The 24,792-nt window shown below is 56.5% G+C and overlaps 1 protein-coding gene and 1 long non-coding RNA gene across 5 annotated transcripts; one reads left to right on the top strand and one right to left on the bottom strand.

Moving 5' to 3' along the window:
• Positions 1–245: 245 nt before the first annotated feature.
• LSM4 (LSM4 homolog, U6 small nuclear RNA and mRNA degradation associated) lies at positions 246–12,956 on the top strand. Its single transcript, XM_027548273.1, has 5 exons — positions 246–352; positions 4,672–4,713; positions 7,659–7,757; positions 10,296–10,479; positions 12,323–12,956. Exons 1-5 carry the CDS (start codon positions 350–352, stop codon positions 12,412–12,414), a joined length of 420 nt encoding a protein of 139 aa, XP_027404074.1. The 5' UTR covers positions 246–349; the 3' UTR covers positions 12,415–12,956.
• On the bottom strand, positions 12,743–23,440 carry LOC113896156. 4 transcript variants are annotated; one of them, XR_003512005.1, is made up of 3 exons: positions 22,887–23,440; positions 18,124–18,345; positions 12,743–14,434 (listed from the first exon to the last, which is right to left on the bottom strand). It is a non-coding gene; the product is annotated as an uncharacterized LOC113896156 (long non-coding RNA). The 4 variants fall into 4 exon arrangements; XR_003512007.1 differs by lacking the exon at positions 22,887–23,440 and adding an exon at positions 22,498–22,865; XR_003512006.1 differs by lacking the exon at positions 22,887–23,440 and adding an exon at positions 22,148–22,408.
• Positions 23,441–24,792: the final 1,352 nt, after the last annotated feature.

Raw genomic sequence — 24,792 nt, 5'->3', positions numbered from 1 at the left:
GGAGCCGATGAGATCCTCGAGCGTTTGACCTGCGCAAGCGCCTTTACCCACAAGGCCTCCTGCTCAGGCACATTTTGTTCCGCCCCCTTTTGCAGCACTCACGGCGGCACTTTACGACTCTGGTACTTATTTCACTGGTGAGAACACGGCCCGGCCCGCCCCTCGGGCTTAGTAGGCCCCGCCTTACTCTGAGTGGATTGGTTAGCCTTCCCACGAGCCCCGCTCTGACTGGCTCGCGTCGCTGCCACTCTATTTCAGCCTAGTGGCGCGCAGCGGCGGCTACCGGCGGGAACGTGAGCGGCGGCGGCGGTGGCGGAAGTGGCCGGGGAGGCCGGTCCCTACCGACACCATGGTGAGGCGACGGGGGATCCGGCCGCCAAAGGCCTTCGGGGCGGGTGCTGGGGCAGGGGCGATGCAGAGCGAGTGTGTCATCCGGGCCTCGAGTCCTGCCACCCGGTCGGAGCAGGGGAAACAGACCGGAGAATGCAGGGGTTTCTCTCAAGACACCTGGCACGTCGGTCTCAGGGGAACAGAGGATTGGACGAACGTGTAATCATAGTATAGCAATCTAGCCGCAGTCTTCTCATTTTTTGGATGGGAAAAATGAGGCCGGAGAGGAAGGGGAACCCCCCCCCCCCCCCCCGCCACGGCCTCCCAGAACCCCAGTGAATGAAACAGAATGACTTCTTAGTTAGGGAAGTGACTCCGAGTGATCAGACCCAGTCTGACCTCGTAGAATGTAAAGCTAGACCGCCAGGAAGTAGAGACCCGTTGTGCGTTCTCAGATTAAGCCAACTTGGGGAATTTCAGAGCTTGTAAGGTCCTTAGAGGGCTTCCCTCGTGGCTCCGTGGTAAAGAACCCGCCTATCAGTGTAGGAGACGCGAGTTCCATCCCGGGGTCAGGAAGATCCCCTGGAGAAGGAAATGGCAGTATCTTGCCAGAGAAATACCGTGAGCAGGTGCGTCTGGCGGGATACAGTCCATGGGATCGCAAGAGTCGGACCGACTTAGCTACTGAACAACAAGGCCCTTAGGATGCTAGCCTCACAATCTCCTGTGCCTCTCCTTTTCAGGCTGAAAAACACCCAGAGATGGGTTTGCTTTTCCCAGGGTCACACAGCATGCGGTTCAGAGGGAGAGGGGTCATTTTGAGCCAGATTGAGCCAGAATGGGCTAACTCCTCCCAGTTCACAGAAGGAAAAACTGAGACCCTGTCAGGAAACCTCTCCAAAGGCATGCTATTCACAAGTTGTGGACAAGTTATAGATCTAAACCAGAGAGTGCGTGTACCCCCGCCCCCTCCAGTGTATGACAGGGAAACTGTGGCCCCACAATGGAATTGAGAGCTGAAGGCTTCCTGAGAGAGTACCTGGCCTGTCAGCACCCAGGTTGCTCTGAGGTGGTCCCTGCACATTTCTCTGAGCCAACCCATGAGGGCTCATTACATTTCTCCTGGTCAGTGTAAGGCTAGAGAGAAGGGAACCGGTTCCTCTCTGCTCAAGGGTAGAGTTGGTCTCAGGGAATGAGCAAAACTGGAAAAATCCATGTGTTAAGCTCTATGGAGACAGGATTTTCGATTTTTTTCTCATGGGAGTCCCAGAGCCTAGAGTAGTGCCTGCGTGAAGGACAGACTCGTTCAGCCTTTTCCTGCCTTCTGCGGAGTGTTGAGGCCATCAACAAGGCTTTTTCCCTGTGGTCCCCGAAGGGCCGGAAGCAGAGGTCTGGGTGAAGGAGTGGGTGGTCTGCAACAACTTCCTGAATTGGGAGCCTCAGGATACTGTTAGATCTAGGCCTGAGGACCAGGCCCCAGGCATTCTGAGAAAGGCCAAAGAAAGGCCTTTCTTTCCTCAGCCTTTTTCCCCTGACTTCAGAGGACCCTATCTCCCCCAGGACTGAGTGTTCAGCCCTCTCCTATCTCGCTGGCACCTTCAAGCATCTTCCATCCCCCACCTGTGCTACTGTCCCTTCCCCTTGGCTTTCAGGTTCATCAGAATCCTCCCCTTCCTCTCACCCCTGTCTTCAGCACAGTTTGGGGTTGTAGAAGATGGTGAGATGTGACCGTGGCTCCAGGCCCTGGGCTGTCCCAGCTCCACCTCTCCCTACCCAAGCCTCTCCTTTCTTTGCGGGGTGGAGCAGGAATCCCCCCACCCCACGTGCCTCCGGGGGGTGGTGTGTGCTGTATTTGTTCAGCAAATATTTACTGAGACCTTCTCGTGTGCCTGACCGGGTGTTCAGTGCTGGACAAAGTCCACACCCTCCAAATTTTCCAGTCTAGCAGGAGGTTTGGCGTTTCCAGTCTAGCCAGGGAGACATAATAAATAAACAAGTTAATTAGAGACTGGCTGTGTCCTGTAATAGAAGCAGCAGAGGGTGACCCAGGTGGAAACCTCCTTTCTTCCCTCGACAGGGTTATAATGAGGACCTGGCTGAGGGGACAGTCGCCAGCTGGGGGCAGGGCACCCCAGGCAGAGGGAGCCTCAGAACAAGGGCTACCAGCAGCACCAGGCGTGGTGTGTGAGGCGCAGAGGGGGCCAGTTTGCTGGAGCTGGATCGGGTCTGGCTCTGTGGGCTGCCTAGGGAGGGGTGCACAGGGAGGGTTGTGAGCAGGTGCTGGTCCCATCTGTGTCGCAGCCATCTGAGGGCATACTGCCAGCAACAGCTGTGGAGGCTGTGGGTCCTGCAGGTCTGTGCTGCTGGTAGCTGGGACAGGGTGGCAGCCTGAGAGGGACCAGCCTAGAGGCTCTGTGTGCCATAAAAGGACATCTGTGGGTTCCCTGCTGACAGGCATCAGCCTACTCTCCTCAGCTTTACCAGGACCTTGCTCTGTGGCCCTGGGTAGGTTCCTCCTGCTCTAGCCGCTGGTGTCTCATGTAGAGGCTCCTTGGTTGGACTGCTCCGACCCTCCACCTCTCAGAGTCCATCTTCATTCTCGCCTTCCAGGGCTAACCTGGTGATCTGGGAGGAGGACCTAGGTGTGCCCCCGTCCAGATTCCCATTGTGGACACAAGAGAACAGGCTTGCCCAGGAAGAGTGCGAGGCTTCGCCGCTGTAAATACCACCTGGGTGTGTGGCTGCTGCATGCGTGTCTGAGCCTCCGGCTCACCGCACTCGGGCAGCCTTGCACAGATTCATTCCAGAGTAGAGGGCAGGTTGGCCACCCACGTGTCCTTCTGGGAACAACCACCTCCTTTCCACGTAGCCCCTTCTTCCTCCTTATCTTGCCCTTCCAGGAAGCCTGTGCAGGAAGTGGGCCTGGGCCTAGCTTCCTGCTGCCACTGGACCTCCCCCCCGGGTGGCTTGTAGGGAAGGCCCGTGGGATGTGGAATTCCCCTCCCTCCAAGCCCTTCCACAGGGAGCCTTCCTCTGGAGATTGAGGGCCATTTGTGGCCTCCTGACAGAGAGGCTCACAGCCCCCACCACCTGGAGAAACAGCTACCCCCTATTCGATAGAGCCTGAGGGTAGGCTGGGACTCCCCAGCAAAGAGCTCCTAGGGGTCAGGCCAACTTAGAGCTCCCCAGTTACTGGGGCATGATAAGGTTTTCCCTGAGGTAATTTCCTGTCTGGTGGGGCCCTTGCTCTAGAACTTTCACCTACCTATGCTGGATAGGCTGCCACTGGACCCTGAACCCAAGCACTGCCCCTTGAGTCACCCTTCTGGAGGCCCAGAGACAGGCCCCAGGGTAAGGCTCAAGATTTGTGTTCCAAAAATGAAAACTAATTTCCGCCGCCCACCGCGCCCCCCCCCACCCCCAGTTAACACTATATGGTGGTTTTTTTTTTTTAATGAAAAATTCAGTAATAAAGGAAACAGAACTATCTTGAAAGTTTACCTTATCTGGGTGAGTTTTTAAATCCCATTGTTTATCTGCTGTCCCTTCCAGTAACCACAGACTTTTTCTGAAATGTTTCTTCCTCTCACCTGGTAAATTCCGCTCACATGCCCAGCTCAGATGTCACCTCCTTAGATCATGAGGCCAGTTGAGCCTGATGGATCACTCTGCCAGGGGACAGTCAGGGCTGCCCCCCAAGGTGTAGGCCCAGGATGAGCTGGCTTCTGACAGATAGGGTCGAGCCACACTCCATCTCTAGGTCTCTGGCGCTGGGCAAGTTCCTCAGTCTCTAAGCTCATCATCCTCACCTGAAAAGTGTGTGTGATGATAACCATCTACCATACTGAAAATGAAAGGCTTAGCTAGAGCTGCATGTGTTAACCTGGATGTATCTCTGAAGCAGCAGCAGAGCGAAACACAAGCAGCAGCAGGACCCATGTGCCATGATGCTGTTGATAAACCTAGAGGGCTATGCCTGGTCCTGTCAGGCATGAGCTACAGAGAAATACCCAGAATGATCAGCCCCAACACCGGAGGGCAGCTGCTGCTGAGATTGTCAGGGGAAAGATCAAACCGTTTTATTGAAGGACTTCAGGGGAGGGTCAAAAGGCTGGGAGGACAAAGATCTAACGTCCTCCTGGCTGAGATCTCCCCAGCTGCAGAATTGCTGAAATGAGATTTTCTAGACCTGAGTGCTAACCTGGGAGGTGGGTATGTGGCCTGGGGTTGGGCAGAGTTCAGAGGCTGTGTTTCTGTTGAGGGATATGCCAGCCCTGCCTAGAGGCCGGGGCCACGGTGCTGATGAGCCAGACAGGTCATGCGCTTTTGTTTGCCTTTCAGCTTCCCTTGTCGCTGCTGAAAACGGCTCAGAATCACCCAATGGTGAGTATGTGCCACTCTGGAGTGGTGCCTTTCAGCAGGTCCCAGCCTCAGCACAGGAACAGGGACACTGGGCAGAGGGCGAGGTGCCTCCAGACAAGCCCGCCTCCTGCCTGTCCACGAAGCAGCAGCTTGTCCTCTCCTCCCTCCCACACGTCAGGGCCTGTGTCATTTCTGCTCCTGTTCCAAGTCATACATACTTATTAAAAGTGTCAAATACTGGAGATTCAGAGGAAGGGGAAGCCCCTCTTCATTAATCTTTCCAACAATTTATTCTTTGGTTTTTACACGTTTTGACTTTTAACATGTGTGTATAAGCATGACTGAATTTTTAAAATGTGGGTGGGTTCATGCAATACACATTCCCTAATCTGCTTTTGTTCCTTTGTGATAGAGTGTGATATCTGTCAATATATTCTGTTGTCTTTCCTTTTTTTAATTCAGATATTATTCATACAACCATACGGTTCAGCCTTCTCAGGGGGGACAGTTTAGGGACGCTCAGCACGCTCACAGGGTTGGGCAACCCCCACCTCTGTGTCATTGCGGAGTAATCCTGTCACCCCAAAAGGTGGCCCAGGCCCCACTAGCAACCACCCCCACAGCCCCCTCCCCCAGCACCTGGCAACCACTCCTCTGCTTTCTGTCTCTGTGGATTTGCCTGTTCTGGACATTTCCCATAAATGGGCTCACACAACACGTGGCCTTTCATGTCTGGCTCCTCTCACTCAGCATGCTGTTCTCGGGGTTTGTCCACATTATAGCGTGTGTCGGAGCTCCATCCCTTATGGCCAGGTGCTATTCCATTGTGTAGATCATGTCTGGCTCCTCTCACTCAGCATGCTGTTCTTGGGGTTTGTCCACATTATAAGGTGTGTCGGAGCTCCATCCCTATGGCCAGGTGCTACTCCATTGTGTAGATCATGTCTGGCTCCTCTCACTCAGCATGCTGTTCTTGGGGTTTGTCACATTATAGCGTGTGTCGGAGCTCCATCCCTATGGCCAGGTGCAACTCCATTGTGTAGATCATGTCTGGCTCCTCTCACTCAGCATGCTGTTCTTGGGGTTTGTCACATTATAGCGTGTGTCAGAGCTCCATCCCTATGGCCAGGTGCAACTCCATTGTGTAGATCATGTCTGGCTCCTCTCACTCAGCATGCTGTTCTCGGGGTTTGTCACATTATAGCGTGTGTCGGAGCTCCATCCCTATGGCCAGGTGCTACTCCATCGTGTAGATATATCGCACTTCATCCATTTGTCCCGGTGGCTTCCCTGATAGTTCAGATGGTACAGAATCTGCCTGCAGTGAAGGAGACCAGAGTTTGATCCCTGGGTTGGGAAGATCCTCTGGAGAAGTGAATGGCAACCCACTCCAGTATTCTTGCCTGGAGACTTCTGTGGACAGAGGAGCCTGGCAGGCTACAGTTGATGGGATCACAGAGTTGGACACGACTGAGCTGCTAACACACATCCCTTTGTTCTCTGATGACGGACGTTTGGGTTGTTTCTGCTTTTTGGCTACTGAAAATTTGAGCTGCCGGAAACATTTGTGTACTCATTTTTCCGTGGATACATGCCTTCATTTCTCTTGGGCAGATAGCTGAGTTGATTCTTTTTTTTAATTTTTTCAAACTTGAAAGTGATGACTTTCTAAATCATGTTTAAACCTTAAAGTGGTTGCCAAGGGAAACAGGCAGAGTAGCTGAAAAATGTCTACAGCACCATGGAAGGCAGGGGAGAGCGCGTGATGACTGCCGGTGGCCATCCAGGGACTCAGCTGAGCTGTCCCACAGGCCTACCAGGGTCTCACCCTCATGCACGTCACTGGTCACCCACCAGCAGGAACTTGAGCAGGAAGTCACAGGCATGGGCTGGGCTGCCGCTGTTGCTCATCATGCCAGCACCCGGCATCATGCCAGCGCTCAGGCCCGGCCTGCAGAACGGTGCAGAGGTGGTGTCTGGGCAGCCCAGTGCCTCTCCAGCCCCAAGAGTTGATTATTTTTTAAAATTTTTATTTTATATTGAAATATGGTTGATCCACATTTTGTTAGTTTCAGGTGTACAGCCAAGTGATTCAGTTATGTATACACAGGTATCTGTTATTTTTAAAATTATTTTCCCATTTAGGTTGTTACATAATATTGAGCAAAGAATTCCCTGTACTATAGAGTAGATCCTTGCTCAGTTTTTTATTTGTTTGTCTTTGGAGTATAATTGGTTTACAGTGCTCTGTTAGTCTCTGCTGTACAATGAAGTGAATGAACTATATGTGTACATATACCCCCTCCCTCTTGGACCTCGTCCCACCCCACCCCCTTCCCATCCTGGAAGGGGGAACACCCATCACACAGCACCCAGCTGAGCTCCCTGTGCTATACTGCAGGTTCCTGGTTATCCATGTTAAATATAATTGTGTGTACATGTCAGTTCCATACTCCCTAACTATCCCTCCTTGCCCCCATCCCCTCTGGTAACCATAAGTTTGTTCTCTGAGTTGGTATTTTTTTAAGACAGGCTTTTCTAGCAAAAGCATGTCTTCTGAATGAGGTGCTTTTCCCCAAACACATCAAGACAGGCAAGTAATTCCTGCAATGAAAGACTATCTCCAGACCACCATAGATCACACACGTGGCATCACTGGGCACCTGGCCACCCTGTTACTACTCATTCTTTTAAAGATGTGTGGGTGTTGTTCATTTCTTCCACACACAGGAAAACGATTTCATCATAGAAAGTGTACAATGCCCAGCAAAGTGTACTGAGAAAGCAGAGCACATCTCCTGCAAGATGGGCCCCTGGGGGCCTGGGTACCGGGCGCTGTGCCCACTGGGTCCCAAGAGGAGCCAAGGCCGTGTCTGAGCAAGGCCCGATGGTGGCGACCTGCTCCTCGGGGTAGGTTTGTACCTTCCTTGGGGCCTGTGCCTGATGTGGGGCCTGTTTCTCTCCAGTTGGTGGAGCTCAAAAACGGGGAGACATACAACGGGCACCTGGTGAGCTGCGACAACTGGATGAACATCAACCTGCGCGAGGTGATCTGCACGTCCAGGGTGAGCGCCCTGTGCCCTCAGCCTGTGCCCCTTTCTGGGGACCTTCAGGTGGTGCTGGTCTGGTGGGCATCTTGAGTGGAGGCTGTGTGGCCAGGGTCATGCACTGGGACCTGGGGTGACCTTCCAGAGCCTCGGCCTTCTCACTTCCAAGTCCGGTACAAGCCCTCTGCCTGGACCGGACGGCCCACACCTCAGCCTCTACTGCAGTCTATCCTGCCAGGGGCAGGGCTCTGTGGAGGGGCGGGGCCCGAGGAACTGGGCTGGGTGTGGAGCTGGGCAGAGGGACAAGGCTCCAAGTCTCTGGTGCCCTGGACTTTGCACCTGTGGATGCTGCCCAGCAGTTACTGAGCTGCTCCTCCACCCCCCAATCCCAACGCCACTCCTGACCAGGAAGGACTTGGGCCTAGGGATGCCCCTGGCTGTAAACCCGTTCTCTACAGGAAGGGGGTGGCCTCCAGGGCAGACTCCCTCCCCTTCCCTGCACTGGGTTCCGCTAGTTAGTACTTTCCTTTCCCCTTGATTCCTGTCTCCATCACCTGCCCAAGGCAGCCCCCCATGTTATGGGGAAGAAGCTGCTGGGAGGCCCAGGCTGTCTTGAGCCAAGGACAGGGTACCCCCAGGGCTTGCCCTGCCAGCATTCAGCAGAGCACGAGGCAGCCTCTCTCGTCCTTGAAGGCAGACGGGGGCGGGGGGACCACCCCCCCTCCCCCTCAGCTGCTCAGCTCTGTAACTTATTTCTTGGGACCAAACTCCAGGCAGCAGGTGGCTGGGGATTTCCATTGTGGCTGTGGCACATGGTGCCATGGTGCACAGCTGGGCACATGTCCTTCTGCACATGGCCAGTAGGTTTCTGTCCACTTTGAGGATGTTGAGCCAATCACTGGGTCTTGGGGCAAGGTCAGTCCCACCTCCATGGCCAAGCCTGGACACATGGCTCCCCCTGGAAGGTTCCCCTTGGGACCCAGCGGTTGGGAGGAGAAACTGGGTGTGAGGAACCAATCTATGCAGCCATCAGGCCTCCTCACCTGTAAACAGGTGACAGCAGCCCCTTCTCCCCTCGAGCAGCCGATGCAGAGACCCCAGGGGCTGAGAGTGTGCAGGAGAACAAGCGTCTGGAGGCACGAGCTGCCCCCGTGGAAAGCACATAAGCCTGGTTCCCCCAGGGAGTGCGCTGGGCTGGGCCTGCCCTTGGCTGGGGAAAAGCCTCACGCTGAATGGCTGCCCCGGTCCCAGCCCTGAGCTTCCACAGAATCATCGTTTTGCCTGGCTGTACTCTGCATCCCCACGGACTTGGCTGCTTGCCTACCCTCTCTGGGAAAGGAATGCTCTGAGGCCTCTTGGGGCTCCTGTATGGGTTGGGGGCTCTTATGTATGTTCCTGGGAAGAGCTGGCCCTCAGACATTCCGCTTGTCCCCGCCGAGCGCCTGCACTGGGCTGGGCTGAGTGGCCCAGGCACCACTGATGTCATGCAGGAGGACTGAGGGCTTCAAGGAGGCTGCAAGCGAGGCCTGTTGAGGGCTGCAGTTAGCCAGACACGAAAAGGCGGGAACAGCGTATGCAAAATGCAGGAGGCCAGAAGCCCATTGTGTGTGTTCCAGAATGTTCCATCTGGAAGGCACATCGAATGCTGAGAGAGGGCAGCCAGAGTGGGGCGGGATCTCAGGCCCTCTGGAGCCACACTGAGAGAGTTGGACCTCGTCCTCGGCCAATGGGGCCCTGATTGGGATCTAAGCAGGGAGATGTCTTGGTCTGATTTCTAGGGTTGTGGGGGAGGGGTTGGCTTGGGGCAGCAGGGGTGGGGCAGGATAAGCAATGTGATGGACGAGGTCCCGGGCTCCTGCCCAAGGGCAGCAGGAGGGTGGGGCGAGGCCTTGTGCTGGTCACAGGGTGTTTGAGGGTCAGGGGGAGACAGCATCCTGAAAACTTCAAGGTCAGCATTGCTCAAGAGTCTACAGCTGTACAAGCCCCCTTGTCTCTCTAGCTTCCATTAGCTCCCCTGTAAACTGGCATCACTGGGGTGCTGCCCCAGCTGGCCGCAAACCTGCCTCCCCACCCCCTCCTGGCCCTCTTCACCCACCACACAGGGTCTGTGTCCTGCTCACCTGTGTCCCATGCCCAGCTCAGACCCTGCCACGAGACACTTGTGTGAATGAATGAGTCACGGTGCATGGAGCGGACTCCAGGAGAGTTTGGGAACACTGGGAGCAGAAAGGGGAGGAGCTGGGCTGTGGCAGCACCTGGCCCGTGAGGCAGCCTCGCCCCTCTCCAGGCTTTGGACGGCATCCCCCACCAGAGGACAGGCTGAGGACACAGGCTGCTCACGAGGCCCTGCCCTGCCCGCCCGCCCTCGTGCATGAAGGGCTGCCAAGGGTCTGGAGAGAGCCTGCTGGAGGGCGGCCCCTCCCATGTCCTGTGCAGAAGGAAGAACCTCATACCCTGCGGGGGCGACGCCAGGTGCAGGAAGCCTGAGCTGATTGATGCTGCCCCGGCTGACTACACGTCCCTCCCCACGGCTCTGACATGTACCCCCTCTTGCAGGACGGGGACAAATTCTGGCGGATGCCTGAGTGCTACATTCGCGGCAGCACCATTAAGTACCTGCGCATCCCCGACGAGATCATCGACATGGTCAAGGAGGAGGTGGTGGCCAAGGGCCGTGGCCGCGGTGGCCTGCAGCAGCAGAAGCAGCAGAAGGGCCGAGGGATGGGGGGCGCCGGGCGAGGTAGGCCCTTCTCTCCCCCTTCTCCCCTGGCAGGCAGCTGGGGCCTCCCCACTGGAGGGTGACTGCCGCACACGGCATCTGGCCTGGCCCAGTGTTGACATTCTCCACTGGTGTCGTCATGTTGCCGAGGGCCTGGCTCTGTGCCCCTCCTCCATAGCACTGGGGGGCCGTGACTCACAGGGCTCTTCTGTGGAACAGCTGATGCTGCTGGTTGCCACCTGAATGCCCCGTGTCCCCCACCCCAGGAGCCCAGCTAAGTCCTGGTGGTCAGTGCTAGCTGCGCCCATCCCCGCAACATGGGCCCTCCTCCCCCCAGTGGCTCTTGGTGCTCCCTCAGCTCCAGGTGCCGCCCGGCAGACTAACCTGGTACCCACACAGACCTGGGACTTGAGCCCCACCTGTGTTTCCTGGCAGGTGCTCTGGGCACCTCCACAAGGCTCAGATTCCCCGCTGCAGAGATCTCCATGGTGCCCAGCCTGGGACCCTTCCCTGCTGTGACTCCTTTAGACAAAACCGAGGTCACGCCTTTTGGGTAGATCACCCCACGCCACCCTGAAATGATAAATCTAGCATAAAACTAAACGTGCAGTCAGCTAGAGCCGGAGCCCAGAGGCCAGCGGTGGGCCCTACCCTTCCCTGCCTCCCCACCCGACTTCCGTCCTTGGAGGGACCTGGCTTTGTCTTGCCCACCTGGAGGGGCTTGTATGCTAGGTCCCAGGAACCCACCTTGGGGGCTTATATGCAGAGCCAGGAAGGACATAGGAGCCCTCCCTGAGCTGAGGCTTGAGTGACAGAAAGGAGCCAGAGAGAAGAGGGCACCGCAGGTGGAGAAGAACCTAGGATGGGGGTGAGCAGGGCCCCAGGGGCCCCAGGACCTGCCCCCAGGGCTAGGCTCTCCACCCAGGGTGCCATCACTGTCGAGTAAACTGCCTGAAGGAGCAGGGAGGACAGGGAGAGCAGCTTGCTTGCACAGGGGCCCCTGCATGACCAGGCTCCCCTTGGCCAAGCTGGGTCTTGCTCCGTTAGAGATGAGGCCAGGCAGACCCTGTCAGCACTGGCTCTGTCCCCTGCATGTGTGTGGAGGAAGGGGACCCTGGAAGGCCAGGCTGCTGCTTCTGTGACTTCCTGGGCAGGGTCTGCACCCACCCTTGGGCTATTCACCTTCCCCAGCAGCAGTGCTGTGTGCTCCATGTAAAATGTCTTTCGGAAACAGCCCCGCCTGTGGCTGCAGAGGTCAGAGCTCAGGAGGCTCCCCCGCCCCATCTCTGGGCTGGACACACAGAAACCCCACCCCACCCCATTGTTTCTCTGGGGCCAGCAAGGCAGGCTGGGGTCCCTGGTGCAGCCCCAGCCACAGCTGAGCATCGTTGCTCCACCCCTGGGCTGAGTCCAGGCCTCATTCTAGCTTGTACTCCCTCCTCCTCCTCCTGGAAACCCTCTGACTTTGTCCTGCTGATGACCACCCACCCCCTCACCTTGGCCCTCAGCCCTCTCTTCCAGGAAGCATCCCCCCCCCGCCCCCGCAAGCCCCAGTGTGACTTGGTGCCAACCTCTGTCCTCCTTGGCATCCTTCGCACCCTTGGAGCGCCTGGTCTGATATCCCTTGTCACACTGAGAACGTTGTGGAGCAATACCCCTGCCCAGTCCTGGTCAGACGCTCCACCTCAGGTTTTCAGCCTGCTCTTAGAAGGTATGGTCACTGCCCCCACTTCACAGAGGTGAAAGCTGAGGCTCAGAGGGGTTCAACGACTTGGCTATAGTCTAAGAGTTCCAGTTCCTGGTCCCTGCCTACAGTGACCCTCCCAGCCCAGCTCTACTGAGGCCCCCCTCCTCTGTCTCACAGGTGTGTTCGGTGGCCGGGGCCGAGGTGGGATCCCCGGGACTGGCAGAGGTCAACCAGAAAAGAAGCCAGGCCGACAGGCGGGCAAGCAGTGAGCCGCCCCTCCCTCCATTCCCGAGACGGAGCTGCCACATGGAGCATCTGCTCCCACCCAGAGGCTGCTTTCCTGCTCTCCAGTTTATGACTGTTCAGAACAAAAAGAAGAGGCAGGGGTCGGGGAGGACCCCCTGCCTGTTGTCTCGTGGTCCTCCTCTTTTTTTGTTAGCCAGCAGTTCTGTGGTTGGAAATGTTATTCTGTGCTTCTGGTTTTGTGAAGCCGCAGCCAACTGGGTTCCTGGAAGATTCTGTGTTTAATGCATCTGTAAAGCCCTCACTCTTGTTTTAAGGGCAGGCATTTTCCAAACAGGTTTGTTTTGCATTCTGTATGGTGAACAGACAGGAGGTTTTTATTTTCAGCTGTTTGCACTGAGATTGACAGCCTGGAGGGTCTCCTGAAACACGGACCCTGAAACTGCCTTTTCGAAATGAATCCAGGCAAACGTGTGCCTCAGAAGCTGTTCTGGGGGATGATGCCCTGTTCCGTCCCTTCTTCTCTCCCTCTTTGTCTTAGAAAAATAAAAACAAATACAACTACAAACTGCGAAATCCGTGATTCCTTTAAACCACTGGGCGCATCTAGTTGTAGTGTCCCCAGGAAATCACAGCCCCACGCAAGAAGTTTCCTTTTGCACCCTGTGGCCTCTCACCATGGGGAAGTATTTCAATGCGACACTGGTTCCCATGACCCTCAGCAGCCTCCTACCAAAGGTGGAAGGCAAGATGGGGGTCTGGGCAGTAGGGGACCCCCTTCCCCTCTTCGTGGGGAGGTGGGGGAGGGAAGTCCTAGGCGGGAGCCAGTGGGACACCCACACTGCCTGTCCTCAGCCTCCGTTCCTGTTGTGTAAGTACTGTTCACAGCAGAGCTCCCTGAGAAGCTGTGACAGGGAGCTGCCTCCAGGAACACAAGAGGAAGGCTTTTCGCGAACCTTTTACCTCCTCTTAGAGTCGGGGCTCTTGCCTGTCCATGACTTAGCGATTTGTCTGAGACGCTGAGCCAGCACTTGTGCAGAACACTTCCGGCGATGTGGTCCTTTGACCGATATTCCTGGACAGCCTGATGTTAAGAGGCTGGTTCCTATGGATGTGAGGTCTGCCTGGCCTGAGGTCTACTTGTCACCGATACCGTATTGAGACCGGTTCTGAAGGGTGATTGGAAGAAAAGATGGTGGTGCCTGTAGAACTCCACTTAGGTCTGCAAAGTACTGGCCTAGCTATTGCAAAGATGCTCTAAGATTTCTCAGTCTGATCCTATCTGGAGAGTGCTGTTCCCTGCCACTTCCTCATCATTGCTTCTCTCCATTTGCACCCCCTCCAGGGACCTACTGCTGCCTGAGTCCTTGTTTTGGCATAGGTTGGGGACAGGGGTGTGGGGTCTGAGTTCCACCTGGGCCCTGGGAACCCACCTCCCTCAGAGACGGCGGTGCCAGGCCAGGCTGGTAGGAAGACACAAAAAGAATGGCGGGGAGGGAGGGCCTGTGTTCACAACTCCCCTTCCCACAGCCCTGGACACAGAATCCCATAATGGCCTTTGGGGGCCTTGGTCTGAAGTCTGGGTTTTCCACTTGCCAGGGGCGTGATGTCTCTGGTGAAGCTTTGATGGAAGCCGGGGGCTGTGAACGAGAAACCCTTTAGAAGCCCCGCCCCTTCCTGCTGTTCGCCGTTTGGTTTTTCTTCCTTAGCTCTGGACCAAGAACATGTTCAGACGTTCCCAAGGGCCCCTTCGCCGCTCAAGGTCTTGGGTCTCCGACGCGACCGGTCTCCACACAGGGGCGCATCCCCGGCGGCGTGCGTAATCGCGGCTTCCTGCCAGCCGCCCCTGACCTTTCCATCCAGGCAGCTCCGGCTCACGGCCCAGTTCTCTGCGAGCCGGCTGGTGACGTGAGCCGCCTCCCCGGCACTGGCCGCTTAGATGCCAAGGGGCTGCCGGAAGGCTCCGTCCTCCTGAGTTGGGTGTCAGGACAGCCCGGTTTTCCAGTTCTTCTTCCTGGTTGGTTTCAAGAAACCAGCCTCAACGCCCTGAACAAGAAGAGAAACCAAAAGTACCGTGCTGGTTCCCACAAGTCCGCCTCCTTTCTGCCCTCCTGATGGTCTGTCTCTGGGGGCTGGCGCCCCCATCAGCTGACTGCTGCATGACCTGAAGCCTGCGGGCTACCTTAAGTGTGGGTGGTGAAGTGTAGGTGTTTCCCGCAGGCCAACCGTCTCCCTTTGGAGTTTGTTCCAGCTGTCAGGCCAGGGAGGCCCACACACCCAGGTGTGACTCAGCCTGGGGCCTGCCTGGATTGCCCTGTTGCTTCAACCTGAGCTCAGGACTCAGCTCCCTGAGTCCATTTCAGGGAGCTGGATCCAGTGGGCAGCCGTAAGCAGCAGCCCCCCAGGGAGTGGTGGGCAGGAGGGCGACTCTTGCCTTCCCGTGTCAGTCCTGCCTGCACACCCCTCAGCACTGACTCCTCCTCTACTGGGCCTCACCTGCGGCTCTGCCAGCACCTCCCCTGGAAGCCCTGCACCCAGCCTGCTGCCTCCCACTTCAGGCAGGCTTGATGGCAGGCGCCCTCCCCAGCCATCCAGCTGGGCCCTGGGGTCTGCGTGTCCCGGCCTGTGTGTCCCTACCCACCCATCGCTGTCTGTGTCCTCTGACAGCCCTCCGTGGACAAGGCTGCTTGGTCTGTGGGAGTTTCGGGAGGTGGTCTGATGTCCACTCAGACAGTCTTAATGGGGGCAGCTATTCGCCCTAAGAGGAACAGAGGCCTGGCTGGGGGTGGAGGAACTGGGGCCACAACCGCATCCTAGGCACTGGAGACTAAGCTGTGAATTAAACAGAGTCCCCCACCACAGGGACCCTTACCTTCCAGGAGGGTGAGCTGGCAACGAACAGGCCAAATGCATAAATGCCAAGAAGAAAATGAGGGTGGGGAAGAGAGGCGGTCAGGGCAGGCCAGGGGTGACATTTTGAGAAAAGGGTTGGAGGGAGGCAGAGGAGTCATACCCCTGGCGAAAGAGTGTTCCTGACAGAGAGACAGCCTGTGCAAAGGTCCTGGGCCAGGTGGTGACAGGAACAAAGTGAGAGGGCAGGAAATGGGGCAGGTGCAGACCCTGAGTGAGATAGGAAGCCACAGAAGGTTCTAGAACAGACTGAGGCAAGTGTGGAAGCCAAGAAACCAGAGGAAGCAGTGCTGGGGTGGGGGTGGGGTCAGCCCAAGGGAGAGGCCACAGGTGGCGGAGGCAGGGGTGCCGTGAGGGCCCAGGCAGGGCTGTTCTGCAAACTCAGACGCTGGGCTGGGAGCTTTTTGAAGACTAGAAGGGGCACGTGGTCAAACTGGTTTCTGAAGGACATGAAGCCTCTGCTCAGGACTTTTCTGGAAGTCTAGTGGTTAAGACTGCCTTCCAATGCATAGGGTGCAGGTCTGATCCCTGGTCAGGGAGCTAAGATTCCACATGCCTCTGGGCCACAAAACCAAAACAGAAAACAGAAACAAGAGTATCCAAATTCAATAAAGACTTTAAAAAGTCGTCCACATCAAAAAAGTCTTAAAAAAAGAAAAGAAAAAGAAGCCTCTGGCCTCGGGAAGAGAGCAGGGAACAACAGGTAAAGGTAACAGTCAACACAAAAGCCCTGAGACTCTGGGCCCTGCTTGGGGAGGGAAGCGAGGATGAGCAGACCCAGGGGCTCAATCCCAGCAAGAGCCGAGCGGGGCGCAGGCAGTGCCCGTGCGCAAGCACAGAGGGTGAGCCATCTACCCCAGGACACACCCTGGGACGTGTAACCCCACGTGCCTGTGCCTCAGACACACAGCCGTGCTCCATATTTGCTTTAAAAAAAAAAATTATTTTTTTTTATACTAGGAATTGAACTCGTGCCCCCTGCAGTGGAAGCGCGGAGTCTTAACTGCTGGACCTCTGGGGAAGTCCCTCATTCCTGCTTGAAAACACAGGAGAAGCGCCTCACTGGGCACCTGGGGAGTGTCTGAAACCTCACCTAGGACCCTCTTTCTCTCCATTAGCTGTGGGGGCAGCGTGACTGACTGGCCGGGGGGACCTGAGCAGCGGTGCCATGCCACAGGGAGGGGCCAGGCCACTGTCCTCTGTGCCCCGGAGGCCGACACCAGATGCCTGGCCCCAGGTCCCTAAGCTGTCACCTTACAGGCCCTGGGTCCTGCCCTGAGACCCCCCCTCCTGGTCTGGGCCCAGCCACCCAGGGATGACTCACCCCCATTCCGCCCCCGCTGGAACCAGGCACCAAAATAGTCACCCAGCTCACTCTTGGGAGTGGCCGTGGAATATTTCAGGGCCGCGTTCAGTGCCTAAAAATACTTGGGGAATACAGGCATGCATCTCCCCTCCCTCGTTCCCGTCTCTGTTCCTTGGAAAACCATCCCTATAAGCACCCCCAGGCCCGTCCCTCCACGCTACACCCCTCCAGCAGGTTATGCCTCCCCGGCCAGCAGGTCTGTGGGAGGTCCCCAAGTGCCCACATCCCTGTCAAGTGTGGTGAGGTGGCCTTGCTTCCTCCCTGTTGCCATGGAGAGACTCCACAAGGTTCCCCAGAACTCTCTGGAAGGGCGAAGCCTTTTCCACAACCCTTAGAAGTCTCGATTCCTGGAGAGGGAGGCCAGGACGCAGCAACATGGATCAGGGAGATCTTCATTACTCAGCAGTTTTCCTTCAAAATTAGAAAATGGATCTTGCTGTTTGTGTTCAGGAGGCTACTGGAAACAGGCTCCTAGGACAGGGCCCCCAGCTGGGTCCAATCCTGTTGCTTCCGTGGGACCGCACGTAGGTTACTGGTCCTTCTCCCTCCCCCAGGGAGCAGCCTGTCCCCCTCCAACACACCCAAATATCTTTGACATCATCCTAACCACTGAGTCTCCTGGGCACACTCCATCCTTACCACCAAGACCCTTGACCTTTCTTGTAGCCCCAGGAAAGAGAGGGAAATGATTCGAGTTGGAGTGTGGCTTGGCCCACTGGGGTCTGATCAGCTTCTCTATGCCCTGAAGCCTCCAGCTGGAGGGAATAGCAGGTGCAAAGGCCCTGGGGAAGGCACATGCTGGGTGTCTTGGAGACACAGCAAATTGAGCATTATTGCCTAAAGTCCACACCTGATGACTCAGAAGGTAAAGAATCTGCCTGCAATGCAGGAGACCCGGGTTCCATCCCTGGAATTGGGAAGATCCCCTGGAGAAGGAAATGGCAACCCACTCCAGTATTCTTGCCTGAGACATCCCATGAACAGAGGAGCCTGGCGGGCTACAGTCCACGAGGTTGCAAAGAGTCAGACACAACCAAGCAGCTAACACAGAGACAGTTTTTACCTAAAGTGCTTTAAAAACAATTGAAGTAACATTCAGTAACATAAAATCAACCTTTTTAAAGTGAGCAATTCAGGGACTTCCCCGGTGGTCCAGTGACTGAGACTGTGCTCGCAGTGCAGGGGGCCAGGGTTCCATCCCTGGTCAGGAGGGACTAGATCCCACTTGCTTCAACCAAAGATCCTGCATGCCACATCTAAGACCTGGCACAGCCAGATTAAAAACAACCAAAAGAAAGTGAGCACTTCAGCGGTATTTAGTACATTTGCGATGTTGTGTAACCACCACCTGTACCTAGTTCCAGAACACTGTCATCACCCCAGAAAGAAGCCTCACACCCACTCCCTCCTCCTCAGCCCCTGACTACCACTAATCTGCTTGCCGTGTTTACGAACTGACCTGTTTTGGACATTTCACACAAACGGAATCACATCCTATGGGGCCTTTCGCATCTGGCTTCTTTCACTCAGCATAAGATTTTTAAGGTTCATACGTGTTGCGGTGTGTATCGGTGCTTCATTCTTCTCTTTGGCTGAATAATACACCATATGACTGGATACATTGTGTTTATCCTTCATCAGCTCCTGGACTGTCGGCTGAGTGTTTACTCTGTGTTCACACCTAAGGAACAACAGGCCATCTCTTAGGTCTATATACTCTGAAGATGGGGGGTTAGAGAGATAATCAGGAAACCAAGAATTAAACAAGACAGATACCTGGTGAAGACCCTAAGGGTCTTCCAGGAAGAGACAGCAGCATGTGCAAAGGCCCTGAGGTAGGAATGAGCTGATGTACTGGAGGAAAGGCACAAAGGCTGATGTGGCTAGAGCAGGATAAGTGAAGAGTGAGGTGGGCACAGCTGTGAGGCCTGAGGGGTGTGGAGAAGCGTCTGGGCTGTACTTTGAGATGGAGAGACAGAGAGAGAGATACTGAAAGAGACACAGGAAGAGGGGGAGAGACTGACAGCAGAAGGGAGAAAAGAGGGCCTCAGCATCTCGACGCCTGGGCCCAAGTGGCCAAGGGTCTTCGCCAGCATCCTCTCAGCCCAAACCCTTCTCTGATACTCTGATTGCATGAGCAAGAGTTAACTGCCCTGTGCTGAGAACCGTGTGGCCATGCAGGAACTGGTCCATAAACGTTAGGTGGATGAATGAACAGAGGGAAAGATGGATAGGTGGGTGGGTGGATGGGTGGACAGACAGACAGACGGGCAGGATGACAGGTGGATGGAGGGAGGAAGAGCTGGTACCCCTTCACTGCAGTGAGAACATGATCTCCCACCTGCTAGCAGGTGATTGGATGGGGGTTGTGAAGAAACTTAACCAGCTGCCACAGGGCCTCACCCGCCCCCCTCTGGTCTCAGAAGATGAGTGGAGTGCAGGCTGCAGGGTGGGGGCTGGGCAGGGTGCCTTGCGTGCAGAGGCGGCTGCCGGGTACCAGATGCCGCTACCTGCCTCTGCCTCTGAGTCAGCATCACCATGGCAACGCGGGCCCTGCCGGATGCTCCTCCAGGCACATCCCCCATCACTGTAGCCATCATCACTGCCACCTCCTCACAGGGGGCTGGGGCAGAGGGGCAGCTATTTTTAACCAGGTTGTGGGCAGAGCTCAAGGACCCCGATGCCCACCTTCTCCCATCTGTCAGCCTCTCTGTCTCTTAAGCCACCCCCCCCCTGCAGAGCTTGCAGCCAAACATGGGGTGAGGGGGCTGAGTGAGGGGCCCAATGGGGTTGGGGAGCCAGCCGAGGGAAAGTCTTCAGGCTCGGCTAGATAGGGGGGCTGCAGAGTGTTTTGTGGGCACTAGTGAGGGAACATCATGGACAAAGGTTAGGTGGCTGGATGGCAGCAGTGGGCAGAGAGCTAGGGGGTGACAGGGAGATGGGCTGAGCAGGGAGCCACAGGGCATGTGAAGAGGCCAGGGGGCACTCACAGAGAGCAGGAGATGGACCACTGTGACCCTGGGCAGCCTCTATGCCCCCCGTGTCTCCCCTGCATCCTCTGGAACATGGGCACTGGTGGGGAAACGGAGGCAGGGAGGGTAGTCACAGGCTCTACCTGAGCTGGCAAGGACTCCACCTATGCCCACCCCAGCTACTGACAACATGGATGCCCCTGCTCTTACCTTCCCCCATCTCCCCTTTCCTCACTCTACTCCAGCCTTGATTGTCTTCCAACACACTCTGTATCTCTACCTCAGGGCCTTTGCACTTGCTAACCCAGCGTTTAGGAACATCCTTTCCTGGTGCCTCCTTGCAGATGTCATGGACCCTCTGCATTCCCCACTCCCCTCCTCCTGGTGAGATTTCTTCACAGCGCTTGCCAGATATTATATTACCTACATTTTCAGATATTCTCACCCCAAGAATGCAGGCCCCTCTCAGAGTGTCGGTCTATCCAACGACGGCAGTAGCCAGTGCGCCGAGGGAAGAGGAAGCCAGGCCATGAAATGCCAGTGTCTGGGTCCTCTCCACCTGACCCAGAGCTGCAGGGCCAGGCTGGGGACTTGGGAGTGAGAGCTACAGCTCCCTGGGTGGTTCAGGCCACAAAGCACTGAGGTCACTGAGGGTGACCTCACTCAGTGACCACCACTGAGGTGGGCATCGGGGTCCTTGAGCTCTGCCCACAAGTCAGAGGTCACTGAGCAGTGGGTGAGCCAGGCCGTGGCCAGAAGTCAGCATCAAGGATCTTGCCCCGTGAGCCTCCAGGGGAGCTGAGGCCTCCAGCTCGCAAGGTGGTCTCCTGAATCCCTTATCACCACCCATACTGAGCATTGCTAGGGCCGCCATGCCCTCACTAGCTCCAATTAGGCTGCCCTCGGACAGTCACTTCAGATAGTATCTTCCTTGTACGGATTTATGTCACCCTTCTCATCATGCCAACAAGACTGAAGACTGGTTCCAATCCCCAGCCAAGAACCATGGACCCCAGTGAAAACTGGCTTGATTTTATAACAATCAAGAGTCCCTTGCTGTGTCTTCTGCCTTCTGTAACTGGTCTCTCTTCCCACGGCCTTTCTCTCTTGTCTCTGTCTCCACCAGACTTTGCCTCCCTCCCTCTCCTGCCCTCTTCCTCCATCTCTGCCTTTCTCCCTTTGTTTATTTCACAGTCACTATAATTCCTTTTCCCCTCCGAACTATTTGTCGGCTCCAGCCCTCCTGTTAGGAGGCCATGAAGAGTCTGCCTTGTCCAGCCCCTAAGCCTTGATTGATCCATTCATCAGTTTTACCTGGTGGCTCAGTGGTAAAGAACCCGTCTGCCAATGCAAGAGACTCGGGTTCCATCCCGGGGTGGGAAAGATCCCCTAGAGAAGCAAAGGGCAACTCACTCTAGCATTCTTGCGGGGGAAATCCCATGGACAGGGGAGCCTGGGGGGCTACTGTCCATGGGGTCGCGAAAGAGTCAGACGTGACTTGGCGACTAAACAACAACAACCCATTGATCAGATGGGCTTGTCCTGGGGCCTGAAGTTCTGGGCGGAGGGGAGTTTGGCAGCTGACACTCTCCCTCCTTCCCGGGCAATAGCAGCGCTCCAGGGCCCGGCATGGAAGAGGTTAAGGTGTGCGGTCCTCACTTCCCCAGCCCTGCATTTAATTAGCGGCCCCGCAGGGAGGCCGAGCCAGCCCGGGGGTGGCGGGGCGATGGGAAGGAGGAGGGGAGGACGGGGGAGAAGTGGAAGGGAGAAAGAGAACGGAGGGAGAGGGACCAGAGAGGGCTGGAGGTAAGGAGGCGGGGCCGGTAGCCAGTGGGGGATTCGAATCTTGCCTGGCTAGTGTCCCCAACTCGTACCTCTAGGCTCTCGTTTCCCTTCCCCGCCCCTCGGGGTGGGAATCCCCTCCCAACCCCCTCCCTAAGGCCGAGCGGGCCTTGGCAGTAAACATCAGCTCTCTCCCCAATGTCGGGTGGAGAAAACTGAGGCCCACGTTGAAATGCGACTAAGTACGGCAGCACCCGGGGCCGCCCAGCGAGTATTTAGGCAGGTTTGTCCGCGTACTGGAGAACAAAACTAACGTATCAGTCTGTGCCCGCCAGGCGACCCCGGGTGGCGGGACAAAGGTGGGGAGTCCCGGCTTGGATGAGGGTGACCAGGTGGGACAGGGGCGGGCGGGGGCCTGGAGCCCAGAGACCCGCGGCGATTCCAGGTAGGCCACGCCCCTTCTCGTGCCTCAGTAGCCCCGTCTTTTTGCACCGCATGGGGGAAACTGCGCGGGTAGGCCTCCCCCCACCAACCACACCCACCGCCTCCCGAGCGGCGGGGGCGCGGGCCACGCAGCCCGAGCATCCGCGTCTTCGCCGCTCCTCCTAGCCTTGACGTTGGTTCTGACGTCACCCACCCCCACGCCAGAGTCCGGTCGCCGCAGGGGTTAACTCTTGCGCGGCCGCCTGCTGCGCCGAACCCCACCCCCCCCCCACCCCCCGCCACAACCTTTCTCTCCCCGATCTCCGCCAGAGGCGGGGCCAGGCTGCGGGGACCGACGTGAGACAGGTTTTGGGCAGCGCAGCCGCGAGGCAAGCCGAGAAGCCCCATCGGGATCAGGTCTTTGCCTGCACCGCGGAATGCGCCTCCCTCCTCCCTCCAAGTCCGTGTTTACTGCGACGTCGCTCCCTCCGGCCCGGCCCTGACCCTTCTAAGGCTGGGCGTGTCCTTGTCCGGCTGGGTTTTCCCGCCCCGGGCCGGGGGTGGGGGTGGGGAATGAATAGGGTCGAGGGGCTCGTCAGGTCCGGGGCGGGGACCTCTCACCCAGCAATTCACTGTTTCAAGGTCGAGCTTCTTACCCCCACATTTAAGATGAGAACCGTCAAAGCCTAGAGAACTTGTGTTACCGGGGTGGGGTGGGGGGTTGGCGGGCGTGCAACCCTGGCCCAGTCCCAGCTCGGGCAGCCTCCTTTGGGCCCCACCCCTGTGTGTGTGCGGGGGTGGGGGGGCCTCGATTCCTGCTAAGGGGGAGGGAACCCTGCAGGCCCCGCCCTGCCCCAGGGGAAGTGAGAATGGGGGGCCCTCCCCCGCATCCTCACCACTTCCTCCCTGGGAGAGGCGGCGGCGGCGCCTGGGGGGAGGGGGAGGAGGCGACGGGCGAGGGGGTTCGGAAGAACGTCCTCAGGTTCAGAGGAAGGGTCGTCCTGCCCCCTCGCCCATTAAGCGCAGGACTGGCGTTAATACATACCCCATATGTAGGCCCTCGCCCCCGGTCTGCTCCTTCCTTGGGGCCTCTTCCTAAGCGACGCGGACTCCGCCTGCTCCTCCCCACCCTGGGGGCCCCTGCCGCCTCCTCCCTGCTGCTTCACCCCCTCGTTCGATCTACTCCCCTACAGGGGCCAGGATCCTGTAGAGCTGCCGACGTGGTGCCTTCCCCCAAGGGCTCCCGCAGCCCCGGGTCCAGCCTCATCTCCCCAAGATGCCCAGCTCCCTGAGCCTTGTCTGCCCGTAGAGATTCACCTGGATTCCAGTCTTCCTCAAAAGTCTGGACCTATGCTTTGCTCAGAACCTAAGTTTATTTATGTGAAAAATGGGGACAGGTGTCCCTCTTCTCGGTGGTTCTGTGGGGCTTTTAAAGAACAATGTCAAGAGTGGGTTTCCCATATTGGCCTCCTGGAAGCATCTGCTCATTACTCTGCTAAATGATACACTTATTCATTTAATTATTTGTTACTGTATCCATTGATTCTCAACTTCTCTGGTGGCTCAGATGGTAAAGAATCTGCCTGCCATGCGGGAGCCCCGGGTTCGATCCCTGGGTGGGGAAGATCCCCAGGAGCAGGCAATGGCTAACCCACTCCAGTATTCTTGCCTGGATAATTCCAAGGACAGGAATCTGGTGGGCTACAGTCCATGGGGTCACAGAGTCAGACACGATTGACATCCCCCCTCTCCAACCCCAGGTAGTATGGGAAGAATGGCAGGGTCCCACAGTATTGTGGGTGGGGCAGCCCCAAGGTCTTTAGGCAGAAATGAGAGCTTCCACTTAACCAGCTTGAAGCCTCCTCAGAGAGACCCCTGGCGACACACACCCAAGAGGCCTCTGCCTGCCACTGCCATCTGTTCCCTCTGCCCCCCAAACAGCTCAGTACCTCGAGGAACCTTGGGAGGATTCTGGCTGATGCAGGCAAACCCCACACATATTATAGTAGGTGCTTATCACCCAAGCTGGGCACATTATTGAGCTCCTACTGTGTGCTGACCCCCCTCTTGGAGACTGGAATGCTGTGTGGGTCCCTGTGGCCCTTCCTGCCCTGTGAACACACATGCCTGTCTTCTTGGTTTGGGGCTTCCCAGCCTTTAATATTTTTTGGATAATGGAACATTTGGGGTCCGGAATTGACCCAGAGTGTCCCCGAGGAGGGAATGCCTGAGTTTTGCTCTCATTTCTTCGTTTTTCAGTTTCCTTCTATTTATGGCAAGAGAAACTGGTTTTCCATTCCTGGTGGTGACTCGAAGCTTCCCTTTTGAAATGTATTTACTGAAGTAAAAGCTGAAAAGGGGTCAACTTAAAGGAAAAGAAAGTGATGACACTGACCTAAAGTGGGCTTTTCTGTTATCGTGGTGGTTTCCCATCCCCCGTGAGATTCTGGTCAGCTTAGGGGTTATAAGGGAAGGCCCTAAACCCTCCCTCAGCGCATAGGCCTTGGCATACAGCAGTGGTTCAGTAGAGGGTGGTAGATGAATGATGACGCTTCAACTTGGCCAAAAGCAAAAATCAACTTCTGAAGTTGGTCTTGTGACATCTGACCCTTAAATCTGTTTCTCCAATGTCCACCTGTGAATACACTGGGCCTGGCCTGTGTATACAGCAAGTGTACTCACCTAGGCCTGTACCATGCGGTTAGTCGTGTCCGACTCTTTGTAACCCCATGGACTGTAGCCTGCCAGACTCACTCCTCTGTCCATGGAATTTTCCAGGCAAGAATACTGGAGCAGGTTGCCATTTCCTACTCCAGGGGATCTTCCCCACCCAGGGATCTAACCGGAATCTCTGTCTCCTGCATTGGCAGGTGGATTCTTTACAACTGAGCCACCTGGGAACCTGGGCGTGGGTATTCAGCAATTGTACATAAAATGTTCACTGGATGAGT

This window comes from Bos indicus x Bos taurus, chromosome 7 (assembly GCF_003369695.1).
Source record: "Bos indicus x Bos taurus breed Angus x Brahman F1 hybrid chromosome 7, Bos_hybrid_MaternalHap_v2.0, whole genome shotgun sequence".
NCBI classification, from domain to species: Eukaryota; Metazoa; Chordata; class Mammalia; order Artiodactyla; family Bovidae; genus Bos; species Bos indicus x Bos taurus.
The sequence above is the reverse complement of the archived record's forward strand: the minus strand, read 5'-3'. Positions and strand labels throughout refer to the sequence as shown.

Bases quoted from the DNA above. Each gene is read 5' to 3' on its own strand.
- LSM4 (XM_027548273.1), top strand. The intron at 4,714-7,658 runs GTGAGTATGTGC...GTTTCTCTCCAG, and splicing joins CGGCTCAGAATCACCCAATG to TTGGTGGAGCTCAAAAACGG. The intron at 7,758-10,295 runs GTGAGCGCCCTG...CCCCTCTTGCAG, and splicing joins AGGTGATCTGCACGTCCAGG to GACGGGGACAAATTCTGGCG.